A 23,343-nucleotide genomic window follows, 5' to 3' on the forward strand; every position below is an offset into this window, starting at 1 on the left:
TATCCTCACGAAACATTTGAAGAAGTTGGGAAATGACTGTCAAATTTATGAACAGTAGTCGTCTGTCTGGCGAGTAGATAAGTACATAAGTATTTATTGTCGTTTGCATTTCAATTCTGCGTAACGTAAGCGTGGCCTATGACCTTATTCTGAAGATGCAGGTTCCGTTCTCCGTGCTTAGCCGCTTAGTATCAACCTCTCAAAAATAACAGTAACCAAAATCCACAGCACTTAGTCACATTAACTAGCAGGTCTACATGAGCATGTGATGTTCATCCTTTTTGACACGGCCACAATGATATCAGTGGGAAGTATTCTAATAATTTTATTTTTAGGTAAGAATTATTTAGATTAATATTCTGATGAACATGTTACATTATCAGATTAATTATTCTATATTCCTTTAAATATCCCCACCTTTTCTCTTGTTTTGTTTGGGAGTGGAGTGAGGAACCTTTGATTGATTGAAAACAAATTTGGTGGCAATTTTTATCAATTTATCACTTAAAGGAATAAAAATTGGATACATTATGCGGATAAAGAACAGTGTAAGCATTCAGGTAATGTGTATAACCAGCTTAGTCACTAGAACTTATATATATATGCTTCCATTCTACCCCCTGTAATAGTAACTTTGATATCTATACCTAATATTCATTGTGGAATATTGAAAGGTCGGTGTTTTTTCTTCTTCGAGAAATACAAGTTAACTGAAATAACTCAGGAATATCACTAAGAACATTTAATTAAGTCACCGGAAAAATGATGTACTGTTTAAATTTTTCTTTAAATGTCTAATATATATTTCCGATATACCGTGAACATTGATGCTATGACAAAAATTCAAAGAAAGCACGACTCGCCTAGTCTTAAAAAAGCCCCGTCCCTAGATACTGGATTAAGATTTCTTTCTATACATGTAATTAGTTCTGTTAAGAGGCAGACATACAGATCGAACCAAAATCATAACGATCTTACGGAAAGTAACAAGGGGGGGGGGGGTATTTATATATTTTAGTACTATAAATGTAGAATGTCACCATATTCTATTTCCATTTAGATCGTGGTGCTTCATCTGAGCACAATATTAACGAAAAGGTAGTAAACATTTTTCCAAGACCTCAATCCTGGCAAGCTGCTGAAAGAAACTGCGGGAAAAATGACGAAAAACTTGCTACATTCAAAAATGAAGAGGAAATGTTTCGTGTCGAACGTCAACTAAATAGCTTCACCAACAAAAGTTTTGTCACGTTTTGGGTTGGAGGCAGGGAGATTAAATCTCAGTGGGTGTGGTCACATGGTGAGTACATGTACGAAACGACTAGAGCATTGAGCGACAGTTTTACTGCACCAGACGGCCATTCATTTCAATCATGAAACAACACGTATAACTGGTTATATTTAAGCTGCAGAACTGTAGCTCTCTGAAAAAAATATTTCCGTCAAAATATTTTTTAAGAGAGCTACAGTTCTGCAGCTAGTTATATAATTTACATTTCCAGTGTTTTACCTTCGTAATCTTTCCCAATTGAAATGATAGTTATTTCCTCACTGAATATGGACAATATACGTGTGGATCTGGATAAATATAGTACGACTATTTCAACGGCTGGGAATATTCCGACAGAAACGAAAGTGAAATGTAAATATGAAGAATAAATTTCACTTTTGAAAATACATGGGGGTATGAACCACAGGCACTTGTTTCATACACGAGTCCCCCCTCCTTAATAATATCACTGTTAAGGAGGGAGGACTCATGTATGAAACAAGTGCTTGTGATTCATCGTACAAAAATATCTTTTTTCAATCTACTGCATATCCGTAATCATATTTTACATTTACATGCACTTTTTCTTACTTGTATGTTTTAAATATTCATAATCTCAAAGTGCATGAAAAGAAATATACATGTACAATCAATCAATCAATCATATACGTCATGGTATATATACACGCAGATCAGAGACCTCAGATTGGCAGGATTACCGGGTGTTTCCAAGGTAACCTGACGCTGGCGGTGTACACAGTTCTCCACAATAACCACCCTGAGCTCTGTACGGCATTCTGTAAAATCGCGCTCAAGCGACAATTCGCTGCTCTGCAGGTATTTTTTATGTAGATGTTTTTGTTATGATGTTTTATAATATCAATTAATGGTGTGTGTTTTTTCTCTCTCGGTGTATTCATTCAGTGACCTGCTATTCATTACGAACATTTTGACAGGGTCGGAAGTGTTACTGCCTATATGACACCTCGATCCTCCAAGAAGCTCCAATATATGAATGCAACACGACATGCGCAGGCAACCCGGAGGAGTTTTGTGGTGGACCGAATCGTTCCTCCGTCTTTCCAACATGGGGTCTGTTTGCACCCAATTCCCTTCTGAAAATTGATTCAAACACTTCACTTAATCTCTCTAAGGTTTTATTTAAAGAATATGTTTTACAGATTCTGTAGAATGGGGTTTACATGAACCAACGATACAAAGATACGGGAAAGATTGCGCCCTGCTGATGGTTTTCAATAAGGAATATGTTTGGTCCACTGAATATTGCAGACAAGAGCACGAGTTTATTTGCAACGTCAGTGAGTAGAATCAGAACAAATATTCTCTGTGATATATTATCATAATTCTAATCTGGATGGAAGAAATATCAATATTTGCTGGTTATCTTTCAATAACGTTACTAAGACTACATGTACCGTATAGCGCGTGCTCTTCACTGGTGTAAAAAAAAAAAAAAAATTGAGACTTTAGGAATGTCAGTTTTTTGACGAGTATAAATTTCATTTTAAAGAGAACCAATATCAAATCTGATAAGGGTCATCTATGCATTAATTAATAATGCTTTTCGACAATTATATTAGAATTTTCAACACAGTGTGCCTTCTTTTCCCTATGTATCCTCTTTTCCCTAAACCACATCACTCTAAGCATAAAGCACAGCATGTGAAGTACGTTCGAGAATTATTTCTTTCCGTCTCAATGATTCCCATTATTTTAGATTTGACAAGAAAGGGAACCGTCTTTTAAAAGATGTATGCTCATGAGGTTTGCACAGGTCTTATGAATTTATTGTGTGTATCAGATTTTCGTTTTATGATCAAAATTGAAGGGAATTTTGTACTCCATAATTTCAAATCCAAATACATTGTACTTTAATTCATTGCGCTCCATGCAATATTAGAAAGGGACTATATTTTATGGCTTTTTAAAAGAAGAATAAGGACCTTCCCGTATAATATAGATAAACTTTCATCCATCCTTAATATGAATTCCACTTACAACCTTCTATATCGCTGATTTCGACTTGGGCCCTATGATTTCTTTTTTAATGATAACACAGAGGATATACATGTGGTACTGTTAATCATGCTAATTATAATGAGCCGTATATTTGAGTCAGCTAGATGTTGAATTTAAGGTAACTCCATACTCGCAGTTTTATCTGATACAAGTTTAAGATGAGTATTTATTTCCATTCATTAGAGTTAAAACTATCAAATTATCAAATAAAATACATAGGTCATCACACTTTTTAAGATGTGAGACGTACATAAACAGAATCATATATCAACATCATAAAATTGCAATTTTCCTTTAACAGTGTTATTAAAATTTAATACAAACTGGTTATGATGATATAGTAGCATTCATAACAATTTCATGAAACTGTATCGTCACAAAAATATACAAAATGTCTGTAAAAAATAAAGGAAATCATCAAATGATAGACTTGATACAGAAATAAATAGAAACAAAGTTACTGCCCTTGGATTCAATATTTTGAAACGTATCATTGATCATTCATTTATAACTTAGACTTTTGAAATATTTTATTCTTAACAAGATTTTTTACAATAACTATAGTAAAAGACTCCAACAAAATTTATATTCCTATCATGCATAAATCTAAATAAATCATTGATTTTGCAAAATCTGATGACATCACAGGAGGGTGGAATTACTTTAAAGTGAAAAAAGTCAAATTCATGCAATGCCATCTGGCTCATCAATAAGCGCTTAGATCCTCACTTTCGTCTTCGATTTTTGTAATTTGTCATCAATGTAAATAATGAAAATACACTGTGCAATTTTTTCCCCCAGACGTTCATGGTCATGGGCAAACATCTCAGATGTCTTAATTTTTATTGAATCTTTAAGTTATACACAAATTTTCTCTTGGTTAACTTGTAGTGAAAAAATACACTTATTAAGACAGTGTAAAAAGGAAGTACTAAGGACATAATTTGACGATTTGGCAGATTGGCTAAAATTAGCAACCCGTCAATAAAACCTGCTATACAGTGCCAATATATGCTATTTGTAGAAGAAAGTGCTATGTGTGATTGGTTGAATCAACCAACTCCTTGTCTGTACGTTGTGTCAGAGAAAACTGACTGGTACACAGCCAGCTACAAGTGCAATCAGATGCACGGCCATCTAGTGGACCGCGACGCCATGCATCATCATAATCTGAATCTTTCGAACGTTTATTACTGGACGGGATTGACTAGGACGCGGCAGATCTGGACCGACGGTGAGTTAAACTTAGATAAGGTCTATTGACAAGGCAATAATCATTTTACTGGGATGAATGGGGGATGGAGAGTATTAAGGACGATGAAATTTTATTGCTAGAAATTGTCATAAATTTAGCGTAAAGAACGAGATACGAGCAGGAAATGAAGCTAATTATCTTGAAAATTAACAAAATTGATCTCATCGAGCTGTTCGTGGGGGTCAATGGTTCGAGAGGATTCATCGATTTGATGATCTCTGGAGCATTGCTGCATGTAGACATGTATATTACATTTAAGTGAATTAATATTGCTGCAGCGAACTAAACGTTATCTCGACAACAGGGCATTTAAAGTAAATTATTCAACACCGATACAAACACGGAAGTAAGAAAGCGTACACAGGTTGCAGACTTTGTCATTGCATGTGGCTTCTATTGTATTTGTCTTATGTTGAGAAAGCAATGGCTGAGATGTGGTGATATTTCGCGATGGCGTAATTTTAGCGTATTACCGGCATAGTTTCTCATGACATTACTGCATACAAGGTGGAGATAACGAACAGTGATCAATCTCTGAACTCCTATAAGCAATACAAAATAGAGAGTTGGGCTCTTAAGAATAAATTAGTAACCCATTGTCCTGTGGAAATATATGACATGAAATATAATCAAAGTTGTGGCATCGATATCGAATAGCTAGTGCGTAAACAACAATAAGGTATTTTGAGTCGAATGAGTAAAAGAATGTGCATATCATAATATATATATTATTAATATGAAAGACACATCATCATCAGTTTATTTTGATGATTGGATTATTTTCAATCAACGTCATTTGAAGGTAGGCGTCGACAGTCAGTCGAGTAATTTTGTACATATATTCTTGAATATGAAATAATCATTATAATTGAAACTTATGTATAAAACATTTATTCAAATTGTCATCAATGACAAGTTTCACTTCCCTGCAACATTAAGAAATATAATTAAAACTTCTCGAACGCACCATCTGCAGATTACCAAACCAATGTCTTAATCCACAGAGGTAACCAAAAATCGAGGTAAACACTATTACATGGACAAAGACTATGTCTCTTTTACATCAGTGTGTACTTCCGTTTAAGAAAAGAAGTGACGATGTGTTAATCATCCGTTATACGGCCGATCAAGTGGGATAAAAAAAAGTTCATTGCTATCAATACATATGCACTACATTTGACTAATACAGTGGTTTCATTCTTTGATTTTGGGTCATACATTGTATATGGAAGGTATGCAACTGTCTGGAAATATATGATTTCAAATATCCTTATTATGCACAGGCGGATTATTAATTCACCTGTAGCTAATTAGTAGATCAACACAGAAGTGCCATAAAATTGATTGCTGTATGCAGGTTTGGAAGCTCTTGAGGATATTTCTCTTGTAAAGGTTTTTACATCTAATATCAAAATTGTATGCAAATGTGATAGAGCATTTATTGTGTACCTGGTGTTTAATATAATTGCCCTACATATTATGAATAATCGATCGGTTTTAAACCATTACTTCGATTTCAAACGTTACATGTTTACAGCAATCGAGTTTTAGAACGTAAGATTGATTGATTAAAATATTGTTTAACGTCCCTCTCGAGAATATTTCACTCATATGGAGAAGGCACCACTGCTGGTGAAGGGCTGCCAAATTTAGGCCTATGCTTGGCGCTTATGGCCTTTGAGCAGGGAGGGATCTTTATCGTGCCACACCTGCTGTGGCACGGGACCTCGGTTTTGCGGTCTCATCCGAAGGACCACCCCATTTAGTCGCCTCTTGCAACAAGCAAGGGGTACTGAGGATCTATTCTAACCCGGATCCCCACGGATAGAACTTAAGAAGAGAAACCATACACAGTTACTTAAAATTATGTGCAGTGGAAGTCGAACCAAAATCCCTCAATTACCTCCTCCATTGATTAATTAAGTACACATTGTTCATTTAGGTTCAACAATTGACATGTCTATGAAACGTCATATTCCTTTCTTGTCAACGCGGGAGAAGTTGTGCATCGCTTTGCAATACAGACAGAGGGGAGGCTGGGGATTAACGTCCACTTCCTGCAGCAACAAACATGCAGCACTGTGCCAGTCAAGTACTGTTCAAAATTTCATTCTGTAGGGAAACTATTTTTTTTAAAAGTGCATACTGTAGTTATTTATGTGCAGACGAGATATATCTATCCATCTACACAAATGTATCTATCTATCTATATCTATCTAGCTAGTTAGCACTATAATCCAACAACACTCAACATCCAAAGTGTCGGATCTAATAGTAGATACGAGGTCAAATAAAAAAGGATATAAAAAACACTGAAAATGACCAACGACACGAACAAGTGAATTGTCAAATTTTCAGGACAACCTGTCCCTTCCTCAGGACGATAGAATATTTACATAAAAAAGAAATCTAAATAGAAAAGAAAACTACAACTAAACTACAAAAGCTGATAACAAATAAAACGTCAACATATTAAAATTATTGAGTGTAATAAATCTGAAAATAGAAAAGTCTGTTGCCATAGAGCGTCAAGACTGATCTGAACTGATCAGTCCTTCGCTGGATCAAGTCAAAAACAAAGAACGAGTTAACTAATCAGTATCCTTAAGCGGTGTATCAACTCGTTCTGATGACGGCTTATAATGAGTATTTTGTACCAGGAGGTGTAAAGCTGTATAACTAGTGTTGAACTGTGATGGAAAATAAAATATATTATAACAAGAGGCCCAAGGGCCACATCGCTCACCTGAGTCATATTTAAAGATTTTCCCTATATATTTGTATGCAAAACTTTGATCCTCCCTTGTGACCCTATCCTACCCCTGGGGGCCATGATTTTAACAAACTGAAATCTGAAATATGTCAGAAAGCTTTCATGTAAATATCAGCTTTTCTGGCTCAGTGGCTCTTGAGAAGAAGATTTTTATAGATTTTCCTAATATATTTGTATGTAAAATTTTGATCCCCTATTGTGGCCCCATCCAACCCCCGGGGCCATGATTTGAACAAACTTGAATCTGCATTATGTCAGGAGGCTTTCATGTAAATCTCAGCTTTTCTGGCTCAGTGGTTCCTGAGAAGAAGATTTTTAAAGATTTATCCTAGGTATATATTAGTATGTAAAACTTTGATTCCCTATTGTGGCCCCATCCAACCCCCAGGGGCCATGATTTGGACAAACTTGAATTTGCACTATGTCAGAAAGGCCCAGTGGTGCTTGAGAAGAAGATTTTTAAATGACCCCACCCTATTTTTGCATTTTTGTGATTATCTCCCCTTTGAAAGCCCTTCACCCAAGGATGCTTTATGGCAAGTTTGGTTGAAATTGGTCCAGCGGTTCTTGAGAAGATGTCAAAAATGTGAAAAGTTTACGAAGACGCCAATGACGACAGACAACGGACAAATTTTGATCAGAAAAGCTTACTTGAGCCTTTGGCTCAGGTGAGCTAAAAATTATATAGTAATATGAAAAGATTAAATCGAAAAATAAATATCCAATCTGGCAATGGAGTATAGAAAAAATGAGGGGGGGGGGGGTAATTAGGGGGACTAAGTAAGGATATTATAAATAATAATGAATAAATAAATAAATTGAAAAAAATGTTTTTTGACTGCTAATGATGATGCCGTGACAAGTAGACGGCAAAACAGAAAGTGTAAACAAACAAAACACTGAGTACTAACTAGGGGAAGCTAGGCCACATCACCAACAGAACAACACTGAGTACTAACTAGGGGAAGCTAGGCCACATCACCAACAGAACAACACTGAGTACTAACTAGGGGAAGCTAGGCCACATCACCAACAGAACAACACTGAGTACTAACTAGGGGAAGCTAGGCTACATCACCAACAGAACAACACTGAGTAATAACTAGGGGAAGCTAGGCCACATCACCAACAGAACAACACTGAGTAATAACTAGGGGAAGCTAGGCCACATCACCAACAGAACAACACTGAGTACTAACTAGGGGAAGCTAGGCCACATCACCAACAGAACAACACTGAGTACTAACTAGGGGAAGCTAGGCCACATCACCAACAGAACAACACTGAGTACTAACTAGGGGAAGCTAGGCCACATCACCAACAGAACAACACTGAGTACTAACTAGGGGAAGCTAGGCTACATCACCAACAGAACAACACTGAGTACTAACTAGGGGAAGCTAGGCCACATCACCAACAGAACAACACTGAGTAATAACTAGGGGAAGCTAGGCCACATCACCAACAGAGCAACACTGAGTTATAACTAGGAGAAGCTAGGCCACATCACCAACAGAACAACACTGAGTACTAACTAGGGGAAGCTAGGCCACATCACCAACAGAACAACACTGAGTAATAACTAGGGGAAGATAGGCCACATCACCAACAGAACAACACTGAGTACTAACTAGGGGAAGCTAGGCCACATCACCAACAGAACAACACTGAGTAATAACTAGGGGAAGCTAGGCCACATCACCAACAGAACAACACTGAGTACTAACTAGGGGAAGCTAGGCTACATCACCAACAGAACAACACTGAGTAATAACTAGGGGAAGCTAGGCCACATCACCAACAGAACAACACTGAGTAATAACTAGGGGAAGCTAGGCCACATCACCAACAGAACAACACTGAGTAATAACTAGGGGAAGCTAGGCCACATTCTGGTGAAGTCATTGGGTTTGTTCATGCCATTGGGGCGGAATGACCTCAATCTATGCATTCAGAATTTCTTCTTGTTTTTTCTCTCCCCATCGGTCCAGTGAGTATTATGGTCAATAACTACTACTGTCATGTCTTCCCATTTGTGTCCTGCGAGATTGAAATGCTCGGCAACGGGTTTCTTTGACCGTGTTGGTTTTAATGGTAGACCGGTGGTTATTGATCCTTCTACGTAGGTCCCCAGTTTCACCTACGTATTGTTGGTCACAGACCTTGCAGCTTACCGGTATGAGATAAACGCAGTTGTGCGACAGGATGTGTCCCCAAGAATTCGGTAGCATCGGCCGGTGACAGGGTTCTCAAAACTGTCTGTGCTCGCGCTGGGTTTGCACAACAGGCATCTGCCATCAGAACATGTTTTAAAGCCCCCATTGGGCAAAGGATTCTCCAATTTGGTTTGCACCACCATGTCTTTCAGATTTCTCGGACGTCTGAAGGCAGCCATAGGAGGTTCTTTGAAGACATCGACCATTCTTGGGTTCATTTGAAGAATGGGCATATGTTTCTTCAGAATTTTGTTTAGCTCTTTTAAGACAGGGTGATACGTAGTAACCATTGGGATTCTTGTCACCTACCGATTTGCCTCTATATTGTATATTATATAAATATAAATTTGATCTCTTCCATATGTCCGTCGATATTCAATGCAAATTTAATCCGAGATTCCTCTGACTATTACCCCCCACCCCCACTTTTATATTGTGACATGTGCGGGGGAGGGCTCCCAACATGTCCCAATATAAAAGCGGGGGTGGGGGTGGGGGCAAGAGTCAGAGGAATCTCGGATTAATGCCAATTGTGCATATGAACAACTGTAAATTATTTTTTCAGCACTAGGGTATGATTTGGAGGATTTACATGTAAATGGACCACCAGGTACTTACAACACAAGTCATCATATTACGCATGCGCAAACTACACAGACTACGCATTCATCTTCAACATCTAGAGACGCGTCTCACTTCATCAAAGCAAATTGTAAGCATCTTTTATTTATCTACTAGGACGTAAAAGCTTTTTAAGGTAGCTCCATCCTCATGTGCATTATCAATATTAATGGTTGAAAGTGGAGCAACTGTATTGATTTCTACTTAATATAGTTTAATTTAATCAATAATGAAAGAAAATGTGTATATTGCCACCTTTTTAAAGATGTCAGACATACATAAACAGATGAATATGTCAACATCAGAAAATCTCACAATTTCATTTAAAGGATTGATAAAAATACATAAAAACTTGTAAGAAAATGACATTTTTTAATGTCAACAGTTTAAAAAAAACCCTTTTTAAAAATATAGATATGGATAAATTAATTGTGGATATCATGGAAATCATTATAAAAGACATAAAGAAGAGAAAATACCAGCATATGAGTTATTGCCCTTGACAACATTTTGAATTTTTTCAAATAATTGATTATTCATGGAAAACATGAATTTTTTCAGTATCAATATTTACCAGATTTTTAATTTTATTCATTAAAGAGGATTCTTACAATCTATCGAGTTTAATTAAATAAAGATTTTGCAAAAACCTATGATGTCACATGATTAAAATGCTGGAATGCCTTAAAAAATAAGAAAAATAATTCTGATTGAAAAAATGTATGAATTTTGATATGTCTGACAGTAGTGATTTTTATGTACCGTTAAGCAGTTTTCGTTATTTGATAACAATTGGTGAATATTACTTTGGCAGCTAATGCCCCTTAATGAACAATTTTCTGATATATCAGAAATTGGGAATAATGTATTGTTGCTATTTCCAATAAGTTAACCAATAGTAAGTACGTCTTTTTAACGAATATATTTTAGTGATGTACTGGATAGTTGTCCCAACAGTCGCTGCAGTGTTTTTGTTCTTGTCCATGGTGCTGGTGGGTGTCTACATTAAACGATCAAGGTGAGTTCATCACAAGACTTTGCAGGGGTGGATCCAGAAAAACCTTAAAATGACACTTTTCCGTCCCCCAAAATGAAGTTTAGCCCCCAATGGTTCGAAAAGTATTTTGGGAGTAAAATTTGCCAACCGAAATTGGGTTGCGACCCATGTGACACCTTTAAATGCAAAATTGTTTTACAAAAAATGTTATACATGTATGATCATAATAACTTAGAGACGTCTTCATATGAGAGAAAGATTAATCTCGAGAGAGACATTTAACAATATGAAACCAATCAATCAATAATAACTTGTAAAATATGCTCTCTATTTCAGACAACGCAAAGTACATGTACCGGAAGAAAAAGCCATCGAGCCGTTTTATTATATACTAGAAAAGCAGAGTCGCCGACAGCGTAGCGGGATATACAATAACATATTTCTTGACAATCAGTACATTTTGAACTATAATCAATTGAATTTCAAGGGAACATTGAAACAGCTGGTTCATGATAGCACAAACACACCAGTTACAGAAGACAATGCCACACCCCAAAATCACTACGACACAATGAATTGTAAATTACACCAATACGACAAGATATCACACGGGAGAGTGCAGATATACTGTGTACAAGGGCTTTATGAAACGGTCATGTGATTTTACAATTATGTCTGCTGCTGCTGCTGCTGCCTATGCTGTGATTTTATTAAGAACATACACCATTTTCCAAATGCGCTTTTTCATATAGATGTATATATATATACCGGAAATAAGTATACATTTATATACTGCATTCATATACCAATGTTTCTGTTTGGATTAGTGGGTCTTTGTTTTGATTTAGGTACATGTATTTTGTACTTTGTTGTTTTCTCCTTTAAAATTGATTAGCACGATTAAATATCATTGAACTTTTTAATTTCAACTTGGCAAACCTTACATACACATAAAGCTGCGAAACTCAACGTACACTATGAACCTGTTTAAGTAACTGTAGTTTTTCATTCATTTAAACAGTAATTTGAATTTGAGAAGACTATACAATATATATACATGAGGTAGATTTGGTTCAGTAACTAGAACGTTTAGTTATCCAATCAAATTACAGATCTCTAAATATAGTTCGTCCCGCACTGTGTCCAGCGTATGAATATCATCTACCACGAACACGCGAGTGTGATCCGGAACCGTTGCCATCATATTCAGTTCTGTAACGTCCACGCTTCCAAAACCTGGTAACAAGAAACAGTACATGTACTAGTTATTACAGGTTTAGTAAGAACGTCCAGTTTATGTAAACATCACCAAGTGCTTGCTCATTTTTGATTTACATGTAAAAAACGTTGAACACATTTGCCAATACAACATACCATTAGGTCCAATGCTGTCTGACGTGTTTCGTGCCAATTGTTGGGTCGTTCTTGGCACACTGATTTTGACTACAGATAACTCCGTTTACCTAATCAAGAGATATGGCTCACGGCAGGTCGACAGGGAATGCTTACTCCTCCTAGGCACCTGATCCCACTTCTGGTGTATCTAGGGGTCCGTGTTTGCCCAACTCTCTATTTTGTATTGCTTATAGGAGTGATGAGATTGATCACTGTTCGTTATCTTCACCTTTCATTTGAGAATTGAGAGCATGTTCTTCGACCCTTATAGTTTTGTACACAGTAGTTTATTATGCGTTTTCAGTTCGATTGGGGCTTTAGAAAGGTTTGAAGTATGTCTTCACAGTGTAGTGGTATAATGAGAAAATATGTTGGATTTCTTTTTTCATATTTAAATCGTTGAGCGTCGATTTAAATATGCCGAGAAATAAGACCTAAATATTGTTCAGAAGAAAGTTGTGCTGTAAATCGAAAGTTTATATATATGTAACGGGTGGATCTGATCTATCCCATTCATCTACCATGAAAACTAGATGTATACTGCTAGTAACATAACAAATCATATTTTTAGATGAGCTGCTTTTGTTACAAAAAATGTGTTACTCAAATGTGCATTTGTTCCCATCAAAAGTCAGGGGAACCATGTATAATGCCATATCTTAAAAAATACCAACATTCTTCAGTAAATATTGTGCATCTGCTTGGCATCCAAAAACCTGAAAGTCATTTTAGGAAGCTAGATTAGTCCCATGTTATATATTGTACATGTGAATACAAGAAAACTTAGTGACACGGCCGCAACTTCTTGGTAACTAATAAAATTATGCCAAGCAAACCATTTAGAGACCTTCATGTTTTTATATTGAAGTTCGGTAATCAAAGTAATACTAGCTCTCATTTTGGTGTCGAAAAAGTTTGTTGCAAAATTGTGATCTACTATTTCAATGACAGAAAAAATAAAGTTTATAAACTTTTGCTATCAATATTAGTGTTAGAAGACCTATCCAGAGGCTCTGAATGAAGTAAAATTTCATTATTGTCTTCCCGTACAAAAACTTATTTCTATATAATGCTATATACATGTATTCAATAGAACCGAAATCTTTATTTTGATAAAATCTTAATCTTAGTTTTAGTTTTATCAATGACTATGGTTAAAGTTACATGTACAAAACTATCATGGTACCACATTTTTACAACAAAACAAAAACTTCACATTTAGAGCTAATATTACTTTAATGAACATGAAAGAGTTTTTAAAGACAGAATAATAGCAATTGCATTATTATTACTGGGATCAGGTGCCTAGGAGGAGTAAGCATCCCCTGTTGACCGGTCACATCCGCCGTAAGCCCTATATCTTGATCAGGTAAACGGTGTTATACATGTACGTAGCCAAAATCAGTGTGCCAAGAACGGCCTAACAATCGGTACGAAACAAGTCGGACAGCATTTGACCCAATGATAGATTGTATTGACAAACTAGATAGTTATAACGACCATATAATTTGCGAAATGCTGACTTTAAACGAGACTGTTGAAACCCCTGTACCATCAAATTGTTTGTCAGTAGCCTGTCTTGATTTAAAAACTGATCATACGCATAACAGGCTCTTGCGTATCGAATCAGCTGAGAGATATATACACCATATGCACTCTGAAATTGAAATCAAGAACATACTGGACTTCCTCATTGACAATATTTTCGTGGTTTTTGGTGATCAGGTCTTCCAACAGTCTGTTGAAATCCCCCATGGGCACGAATTGTGCTCCTTTGTTAGCTGACCAGTTTTTATATTCCTATGAAGCAGAATTTATTCAAAAGCTTCTACGTTAGAAAAAAAAATCTTTTGCTGTGGCCTTAAATTCGACATCTAGATATATCGACGACGAATTATCTATCAACAACAATAATTTTCATTCATATGTCGATTCAATATATCCCTGCGAACTGAAAATAAAAGACACCACATAAAAACAGATCACCAAACAAAGGAACACAATTCGTACCCATGGGAATTCTAAGAAACTGTTGGAAGATCTGATCACCAAAGACCACGAAGATATTGTCATTGAGGACCTCTAGCATATTGTTTATTTCAACTTTAGAGTACTTTAGTGTGGAATTAGAGTGGTGTTTAACAAAGTAATTTTTTGGACGACTGATAGATATGAATATTTCCGTTTTCCATTTTTGTTGAAGAAGCAACTGTCTATGATATCAAAAAGTCTAGTCTTTAATTTATCGTGAAGAATGGTCGTGTAAAGTGTTGAAAGTCATACGTTTTGATGTTGATTTGAGAAAAGTTTTGCGATTTCAAAACTAAAAGTTCTTTAGAATTTTTTAGAATCCACATTTGATTTACCCCACTTCTGGCACATGTAGTCGCACAGTGCGTTTGAAGTTTCTCCTTCATTGCTGTTAATATTTTCGTGAGGAGCAGAGATAGAGGCTTGGTAGAACACTTACTGGATCCAGCAATGTATCTTTGTAAGGTTTTTATGAAGTTTAGAAATCAGCATAGATACGGTAACTCATATTCATCCGACCCATTGACTGGGATATTAAATGTGTCTATTGTCTAAAACTGAAACATGTTTTGAAGAATTTCAGTTTTTGAAAGGGCAGTTACCAAAAGTGGAATTAATTCCAAGTTCGTTTAAAAATACAGTTGCAATAATGAGCCTTACAAACAAAGACAATGTTGTTACAAGCTTTGTCAGCTGGAACCAAAACATATTCCTCACGTAACCTATCTAATTCTTTTATCACTTCTGGTTTGCTAAACACAGAAGGATAGATGGTAGGTACTTTTGTTTTGATGTGTCTAATGCGGGATTTTGATATTCCTCTTACACTTTTAATCCATTCTAAATCACAATTTATACATACGAATTATTTGCCTTGTGATTTTAGAATTATGAAGAGGATTTTAAAAAAGCCTACAAAGTACCCATCCTTGAAATTGTCAAATCACAAAAAAATTCATAAGATCAAACCATGCTCTTGCTGGGTCCGTAATGACTATTTATTTTAAAAAAGGTAACCCATGAATATTAAAAAAAAAAAAGAATATGATAAAGCGTATAACAAAGAAACAAGAGACCAATGGGCCACATAGCTTACCTTGAGTCACCTTGCCCCGTATTTAAAGATTTTCCCTACATATTTGCATTTAAAACTTTGATCCCTATTGTGCCCCCCCCCCCCCATTTTTTACAACCTTGAATTTACACTATGTTAAGAAGCTTTCATGTAAATATAAACTTTCTGGCCCAATGGTTCTTGAGAAGAAGATTTTTAAAGATTTTCTCTCTATATTTGTATGCAAAACTTTGATTTCCTAATACAGTCCCACCCTATCCCCGGGTTCCATAATTTTTACAAACTTGAATCTGCACTACGTCAGAAAACTTTCACATACATATAAACTTTTCTGGTCCATTGGTTCTTGAGAAGATTTTTAAAGGACCCTACCCTATTTTTGCATATTTGTGATTATCTCCACTTTGAGGGGGGGGGGGATGACCCTTCATTTGAACAAACTTGAAAGTCCTTCACCCAAGGATGCTTTTGCTAAGTTTGGTTAAAATTGGCGCAGTGGTTCTGGAGAAGTCGAAAATGTGAAAAGTTTACAGACGGACGGACAACAGGTGATCAGAAAAGCTCACTAAAAATAAAAATTACAAACTCGTATTACTTGATGAAAAACCACAAAGTTTAAATTGTCTCTTACAATGGGAAAATAAATATAGGACGAGTTAACAAATTCCGTATACCAAAAATTTTATTAGCAGAAAAAATCTTATGTTATTGATCAAAATCGTGATTAAACACATGTAACTACCGTGATTTGATTTAATAGAATAATCAGACAACAATGGTGGTTTTTGAGACCCGCAGTTAACATCTAATCACCAACTTTCTGACGGCCAATAATGAAGTTTTACATACCGATTGAGAATATTTCTATCCCTCTTAGTTTGACCAGCATCAACACATCCTCTAGTTTGTATGGATTCGTAGATTGGCCATCCGTCATGATGATACCTTCAACAATTCAAACGGTAACTTTGTCATAAAGAACTTGACCCAGAATATGCCCTTTTGGTCTACCAATTTTTGAAAAATTAAAGAACACTTTAGAATAAATCTAAAAGAATATTTTTCATCCATAACATGAACCAAGTTACATGTAATGTGTATATCATGTATTATTTCCCTTACAAAAATAAACTAATTGCCCAAACTTCATATTCCCTTGTCACTTAAACGTCAACTACGATTCAACCGCCAATTACGTCCTAATTATTCCCTCAACAACGCAACAGTTAATTAAGGACATCATTACCGTCTTTCACGGAGGACAGTGTATATACAATGTTGAAATTTTGTTTCTGTCTCCGGACAACGCATTTACTCTCAATAGTGATTGGTGGAGGATACATGATGTGAAATTCTACCACGGTTATTGCAAAGATCAAAGGAATGCCGTGGTCATTATTCTGTGATATACCTCCATACGTAATAACCGATTATGAGAAAATTGATACACATCTCGCTTGCGCTCCGTGTTTTGCCAATACAACAATAAAGTCGATAACTGATAACTCAATTTTATAATTATGAAAAATAAATTCACAAATGACTGAAGAACATTTGCTATTCAGCATAAATCAATCGTCTGCATTTCGAGATCGATACACATGTAAACAGACATGTCGATGCATTTTTTTGTTGGACTGTGCATTCAAAGCAGTTAATTGTTACAATCAGTCAACATCATAATTCTGTGGGGATCAGGGTTAGCATAGATCCTTGTCATAAGAGGCGACTAAATGGGACGGTCCTTCGGATGAGATCACAAAAACCGAGGTCCCGTGTCACACCAGGTGTGGCACGATGAAGATCCCTCCCTTCCCTGCTTAAAGGCCGTAAGCGCTGAGCATAGGTCTAAATTTTGCAACCCTTCACCGGCAATTGTGATGTCTCAATATAAGCTGGACGTTAAACAATATACAACCAACCAACATACAACTTAACAATTTTACCAGCTTTCCAGTCTTTAAAAAATGAGAAAACGAAAAGCAGTCTCGTCTAGAATCGCATTCCCGTGCTTTTTCAGCAGGCGGAGAAACAATCTCGAGACGCCTTTCCCAAGCTTGCCGGAAAGACCAAAGAAGTTGCGATTGTTTTGTCTATTAGTTCTTTGATTTGATTACACTAAAAGGAACTGCCATTGTAATTCTTTAAGTCAGTTTTAAGAGCATTTCTATATTCCAGGGTTGGGCGGCCGCCCCCGGTTTTAACCAGCGGTTTTAACCGTCCCGGTTAATACTCCCAAGTAGTCAATACTGGTCAATTGAAATTTAAACTTTCCATTTTCCTTCTTTTTTTTTAAATAGAAAAACAGTAATTACGATTAAGTAGAAGAACGAGTTCGTGAGTTTTATTTAAATAAAAATATACACTTTTTTACCAATTTAAATTTGTTAGTTAATGTTGTTAATTTTTAGCGGTCTTTAAAATTGCAACAGTGTTTCTTACCGGGGTATTTCAAACCAAACAATTATAAACAACAACAATGCATCCCGTTCGCATTTTCTTTTGCAGATTTTGACTAGGCTACGTGTTACCTTTAAAGCAATCGGAACTTCTCGAATGTCTCGCGCACTCGACATACATGTAGATCTCGGATGTAATACGGTGGCATCCATGAGTGAATTTGATGCATTGCCAGTTGATTGACCTTTAAAATCTTGCTTCGCGGACGGGCCGAGCTTCGCTCAGTGTAACTGTTATTTGTAAGGCCCTCGGTGGGTCCCCAAAAGCTCCAGGATTCTGAGGCTTTTAGGTTATTTTTATGAGGTATTTTTGATATTTTTTAATCATAATAAAAATCGATAAACAACAACAAATAATAATTGATTTGGTCACAGGGTGACCTCTAAATCTCCACTGACCTTGTGTCCTCTCCCACTTAAAATTCAGTAGTGAGTTTGTTATGAATTCTATCTTAGAGTGTTTAAGCACTGTTGAATACTTACCTATACGAGGCACAGTGCTAGGTCGTGGGGAGACCGAGAATCCCTGATCGAGTAAAATTTCAAACGCTTTGTGAGTGTACGTATTCCCAAGTGAGTATTCAATATTCAGCAATGCGTCCTGCAAGCTCCTTTTATCGCCATGAGCAGCAAGCCCGAACTCTAACCGAGCGTCCGTGCTGAAGGATATGACCCCTATCCTCACGTCTTCACTGCCCTGTCCGATGGTAAACCCCTCTACAAATCTGGCGATGAAGGAAAGTTCCTTGTCAAAGTTCGCCACGCTACCGAGACTGGAGGATTTGTCCACAATGAAGAAGATGTCCGCTGGTTTGTTACTGCATCCTATAAGAATACGTAACATAACGATGACGTAATGACGATGGTACGATCGCGCGATATACTAGTAGTATCTTGTCATTTCCATTGTACTATCTATTTATCATCTTTACCCTACCGCGTCATCGCCCGTACACTATCGATATAAGAGTGGATAATATGATAATGCGATAGTTAATATCTTTAAATCAACATTTTAAACAAGCACACTAAATATCGAGACAGCAAAAATTCAAAATTCAAAAAGCAAGCATGTGTAAAAGTGCCTAGCAATACAGGAGTATACATGTAACATCGTGAATATATAGAGAAACATCGTGGACATATAGGGTAACATCGTGAACATATAGTGTAACATCGTGAATATATAGTGTATCATCGTGAATATATAGCGTAACATTGTGAACATATAGTGTAACATCGTGAACATATAGTGTAACATCGTGAATATATAGTGTATCATCGTGAATATATAGCGTAACATCGTGAACATATAGTGTAACATCGTGAATATATAGCGTAACATCGTGAACATTTAATGTAACATCGTGAATGTTTAGTGTAATATCGTGAATATGTAGTGTAACATCGTGAATATATAGTGTATCATCGTGAATATATAGCGTAACATCGTGAACATATAGTGTAACATCGTGAATATATAGTGTAACATCGTGAACATATAGTGTATCATCGTGAACATATAGTGTAACATCGTGAATATATAGTGTAACATCGTGAACATATAGTGTAACATCCTCAAGATATAGTGTGACATCGTGAATATATAGTGTGACATCGTGAACAGACAGTGTAACATCGTGAATATATAGTGTAACATTGTGAATATTTAGTGTAACATCGTGAATACACAGTGTACCATCGTGAACATATAGTGTAACATCGTAAACATATAGTGTGACATCGTGAATACACAGTGTAACATCGTGAACATATAGTGCAACATCGTTAAAATATAGTGTAACATCGTGAATATGTAGTGTAACATCGTGAGCATATAGTGTAATATCGTGAACAAATAGTGTAACATCGTGAATATATATGTACCTACGCCTTCTTAGTGGACCTGAAAGGTAAGGCAAACACCATAAAATCATCACATTCCCTGGTGGAATAAAGGCCAGTCAATACACTTATAATCAGATTACATCAAAACGACAAAGAACCAAACCAGTCTAAATAAAAGGAATAAAGAATTCCAAGAAAAGGAGAAAGTTTGGCTAAAACAAATTCTGATTTACAGTTTATATGATAACAAGAACACAGAAGCTACATGTATCATTTCATGCTATTAATAAACACACTTAAAAAAATAGCTACTGATTGCATAATATTTGAGTACTACCATTAGTAACCATGTCGCTTTTAGAGGATTTGAGAAGGCTCAATTCAGTCTGACTCTATATATAGTGATGCATGTTCTACTGAGGACTCAAAGGATATTGATGAATTCTCTCCAAATAACTATGGTGCATGACATTTTCCGCAATAACTAGAAGTAAAATTTCCTATGTACAATGTATATGAGAACAAAGAGAATCTTACTTGTGCAGAGATTGTTGAGGAGTATTCTAAACAGTCTGGATTTTTCCAGACTGTCAATGTCGTCCACGCGGTAGTAGTTCTTCGCGCCACTAGATATTCCCACCATCTCCGCGTGATCCACACGGTGGCCCACCCCAATACCAAATACCTCTACACCATGGAACTTCAGTTTGTTAGCTTCCTTTCTCGTCAAGGTTTTGGCCATTGGCAGACTATACAGGTCATACCTGCCTGCATCGAGATGACCATTTCACATGTTTAGATGTTGCGCAACAAGAAGACGACAAAAACAAAATCTTGCGTTCTTACAAAGAATCTCGTGACAAAATGAAATAAACATTGGAATTGTGGACAATATTTTACACGTGCTGCAAAAATAAATAATTCTAATGTAGAATCAAATGCAGAATGTAAAGAACAGGGGTGATGTTATTGGTTAAGCATGAGAGTGTGAAAGAATTGGGAACATCGTTCATGGAGTTTTATGTCAGTATTCTACTCTAATCCGTACCTGGATTTGTTTCTCCATCCGTCAGAATAATGACCAAATTCTTAAAACCTGGTCTGTCGCCCGCGTGCGCAACAAACACTTCCTGCCTGGCTTGTTTCAGTGCCCTGTAGATGGTTGTACACATCCCGTCAGTGTACGAAAGACCCCTGATTGCTCGTAGAACAGCTTCTTTGGTGTCATATCTATTGAAGTCAAATTCCAGTCTACTGCCAGCGCTGAAGGTTATGACCGCTACTTTGGTTTTGTTGGGTCCTATCTGGTATCCTTCCAAGACTCGTTCCACGAAGTGGAGCTCTTTCTGGTAGGCTTGTAGACCCAGACTTCTAGATGTGTCAACGAGGAAAGCGAGGTCCGCATCTTCTGAACAGCCTGTTATCACGACAGTACATATGTAACACGGCTAGTCAAAACCTTAGAAAGGTTACAAATGCAGGCTACATCTGTGATCTATGAAATCATTTTTAATCAAGTATGTCTCATTTTACAGTACACCCAAAGAATAATAAAGTTACCTGTGCTTGAAGACTCGGCGAGATTAAAGATGAATTGCGAGTCTATGTAACCTGCAATACAGTTATGCAATAAATATACAGTAGATTCATAGTGAAGAAAAGAATCTGTCGATGAGTTTAACATTCTATTTCATTTGAATAGGAGTAGATTAAAGATTTTGAATAAAAAATGTTATTGGGTCTACTTAATGATTTTTTTTTTCATGTATGAAGGAGTCATTTTCAATTTTGTTTGTAACCACAATCACATAGTCAGAAATTATAATTTTAGCATTCTTGATTCTCCATCAACTTTACTAACTTGTTGACTCGCAAACAAGATTTAGTCCATGCGCTATCAAGACTCCAAAGAGCGGTACACTCGAGAGTCAATGTATTGCAGGGCCATTTTAGAGATCTGATGTTAACCGCGGTTTCGCAAAATCCTTAAAATCAACACTACTGAATTACAGCACTATAAAGTGTAAACTTTTCAGCTAACACTTCTTCATTATGCAATGTTAGTAGAGGTGATTATCAAACAGGGGACTCTTATTTCTGTCAACAATTTAATACACCATGCCACTGTCAAGTGCAACAACAATCGAACAGTAGCCGATTAACAAGAGGGTCAGTAGGTGGTTTATACGTACTAATGAGGTAAATATTATCGTTGCTACTATGTCCCATAAAACGATAGATTCACACGTGCCATGATCCAGGGGCGGGTCCAGAACTTTTTAAAGGGAGGTGGTGGTGGTTACAGCCAAAATGGCACCTCATCTATCCAGAGAGGGAGACTGTAGACCCCCAAATAACAAAATGGTCTTTTTCTTGAACATTTTCGACCAAATGGGGATATAATTGCCTCAAACCTCCCCAAAAATTTAATTCCTGTACTGTGATATGGCCTTTTGCCCTAAACCTCCCCAAAAAATTTAATTTCTGTACTGTGATATGGCCTTTTGCACAAACACCATGTATATAATGAATTTGAAATATATATGAAATACTGCCAAATAATGAAGTAAAAAATATTCGATTGATTTTATTTCTTGTCAAGACCAAACAATTGAAGATTTTTGTTTAACGCAATATCAAGAATATTTCGCAGTCTCCCAAGGGGATTTCACATTAACAAATTTGAATTTGCACTATGTCAGAAAGCTTTCATGTAAATTTGTACTTTCCTAGCCAGTGGATCCTGAGTAGAAGATTTTTAAAGATTTCCCCTATACAATTGTATGTAAAACTTTAATCCCCTATTGTGGCCCCATCCTACCCCCAGGGGTCATGATTTAACAAACTTGAATTTGCACTATGTCAGGACGTTTTCATGTAAATGTCAGCTCTTCTGGCCCAGTGGTTCTTGAGAAGATGATTTTTGAATGACCCCACCCTATTTTTTGCATTTTTGTGATTATCTTCCCTTTGAAGGGGGCATGGTCATTCCTTTGCACAAACTTGAATCCCCTTCATCCAAGGCCCGGTGGTTCTGGAGAAGAAGTCGAAAGTATGAAAAGTTTACAGACAGACGACGGACAACGGGTGATCAGAAAAGCTCACTTGAGGTTTCAGCTCAGGTGAGCTAAAAATGGAAGATGAACTAATTCATAACGTTGCTAATTATTGAATGCTTTTGAAATTGAGATGGTGTCCAAAATTCAGCAATATTTTTATGTTTAAATTAAAAAAAAAAAAGAAGTGTTGAATTGTACACAGAAATCCAGAGCAACTACTTACCTAGCCACAGGAGTATCTGCGAAAAAGGAAGCAGTTATCTTTAAGTGCATAAAGTGTATTACTTTGTTTTTCAATAACAAT

At 36.4% G+C, this 23,343-nt stretch overlaps 2 protein-coding genes across 4 annotated transcripts; one reads left to right on the plus strand and one right to left on the minus strand.

Moving 5' to 3' along the window:
- The first annotated feature begins 177 nt into the window (after nt 1–177).
- On the plus strand, nt 178–12,095 carry LOC125647961 (uncharacterized). Of its 3 annotated transcripts, none has more exons than XM_048874833.2 (10): nt 179–335; nt 1,061–1,300; nt 1,962–2,107; nt 2,227–2,362; nt 2,452–2,589; nt 4,335–4,544; nt 6,508–6,657; nt 10,120–10,266; nt 11,106–11,193; nt 11,509–12,095. In XM_048874833.2, the coding sequence occupies exons 1-10, from the start codon at nt 269–271 to the stop codon at nt 11,831–11,833; spliced, it is 1,647 nt and encodes a 548-aa protein (XP_048730790.1). In that variant the 5' UTR covers nt 179–268; the 3' UTR covers nt 11,834–12,095. The 3 variants fall into 3 exon arrangements, with proteins under 3 accessions (XP_055996726.1, XP_048730790.1, XP_048730792.1); XM_048874835.2 differs by lacking the exon at nt 179–335 and adding an exon at nt 419–560; XM_056140751.1 differs by lacking the exon at nt 6,508–6,657 and having other exon boundaries at nt 178–335.
- LOC125647965 (collagen alpha-1(XII) chain-like) lies at nt 12,073–21,702 on the minus strand. Its single transcript, XM_056140752.1, has 6 exons — nt 21,541–21,702; nt 21,029–21,397; nt 20,518–20,748; nt 18,616–18,957; nt 16,523–16,618; nt 12,073–12,408 (listed from the first exon to the last, which is right to left on the minus strand). The coding sequence occupies exons 1-6, from the start codon at nt 21,662–21,664 to the stop codon at nt 12,266–12,268; spliced, it is 1,305 nt and encodes a 434-aa protein (XP_055996727.1). The 5' UTR covers nt 21,665–21,702; the 3' UTR covers nt 12,073–12,265.
- Between the last annotated feature and the right edge of the window lie 1,641 nt (nt 21,703–23,343).

Source organism: Ostrea edulis, chromosome 6 (assembly GCF_947568905.1).
Source record: "Ostrea edulis chromosome 6, xbOstEdul1.1, whole genome shotgun sequence".
In the NCBI taxonomy this organism is placed as follows: Eukaryota; Metazoa; Mollusca; class Bivalvia; order Ostreida; family Ostreidae; genus Ostrea; species Ostrea edulis.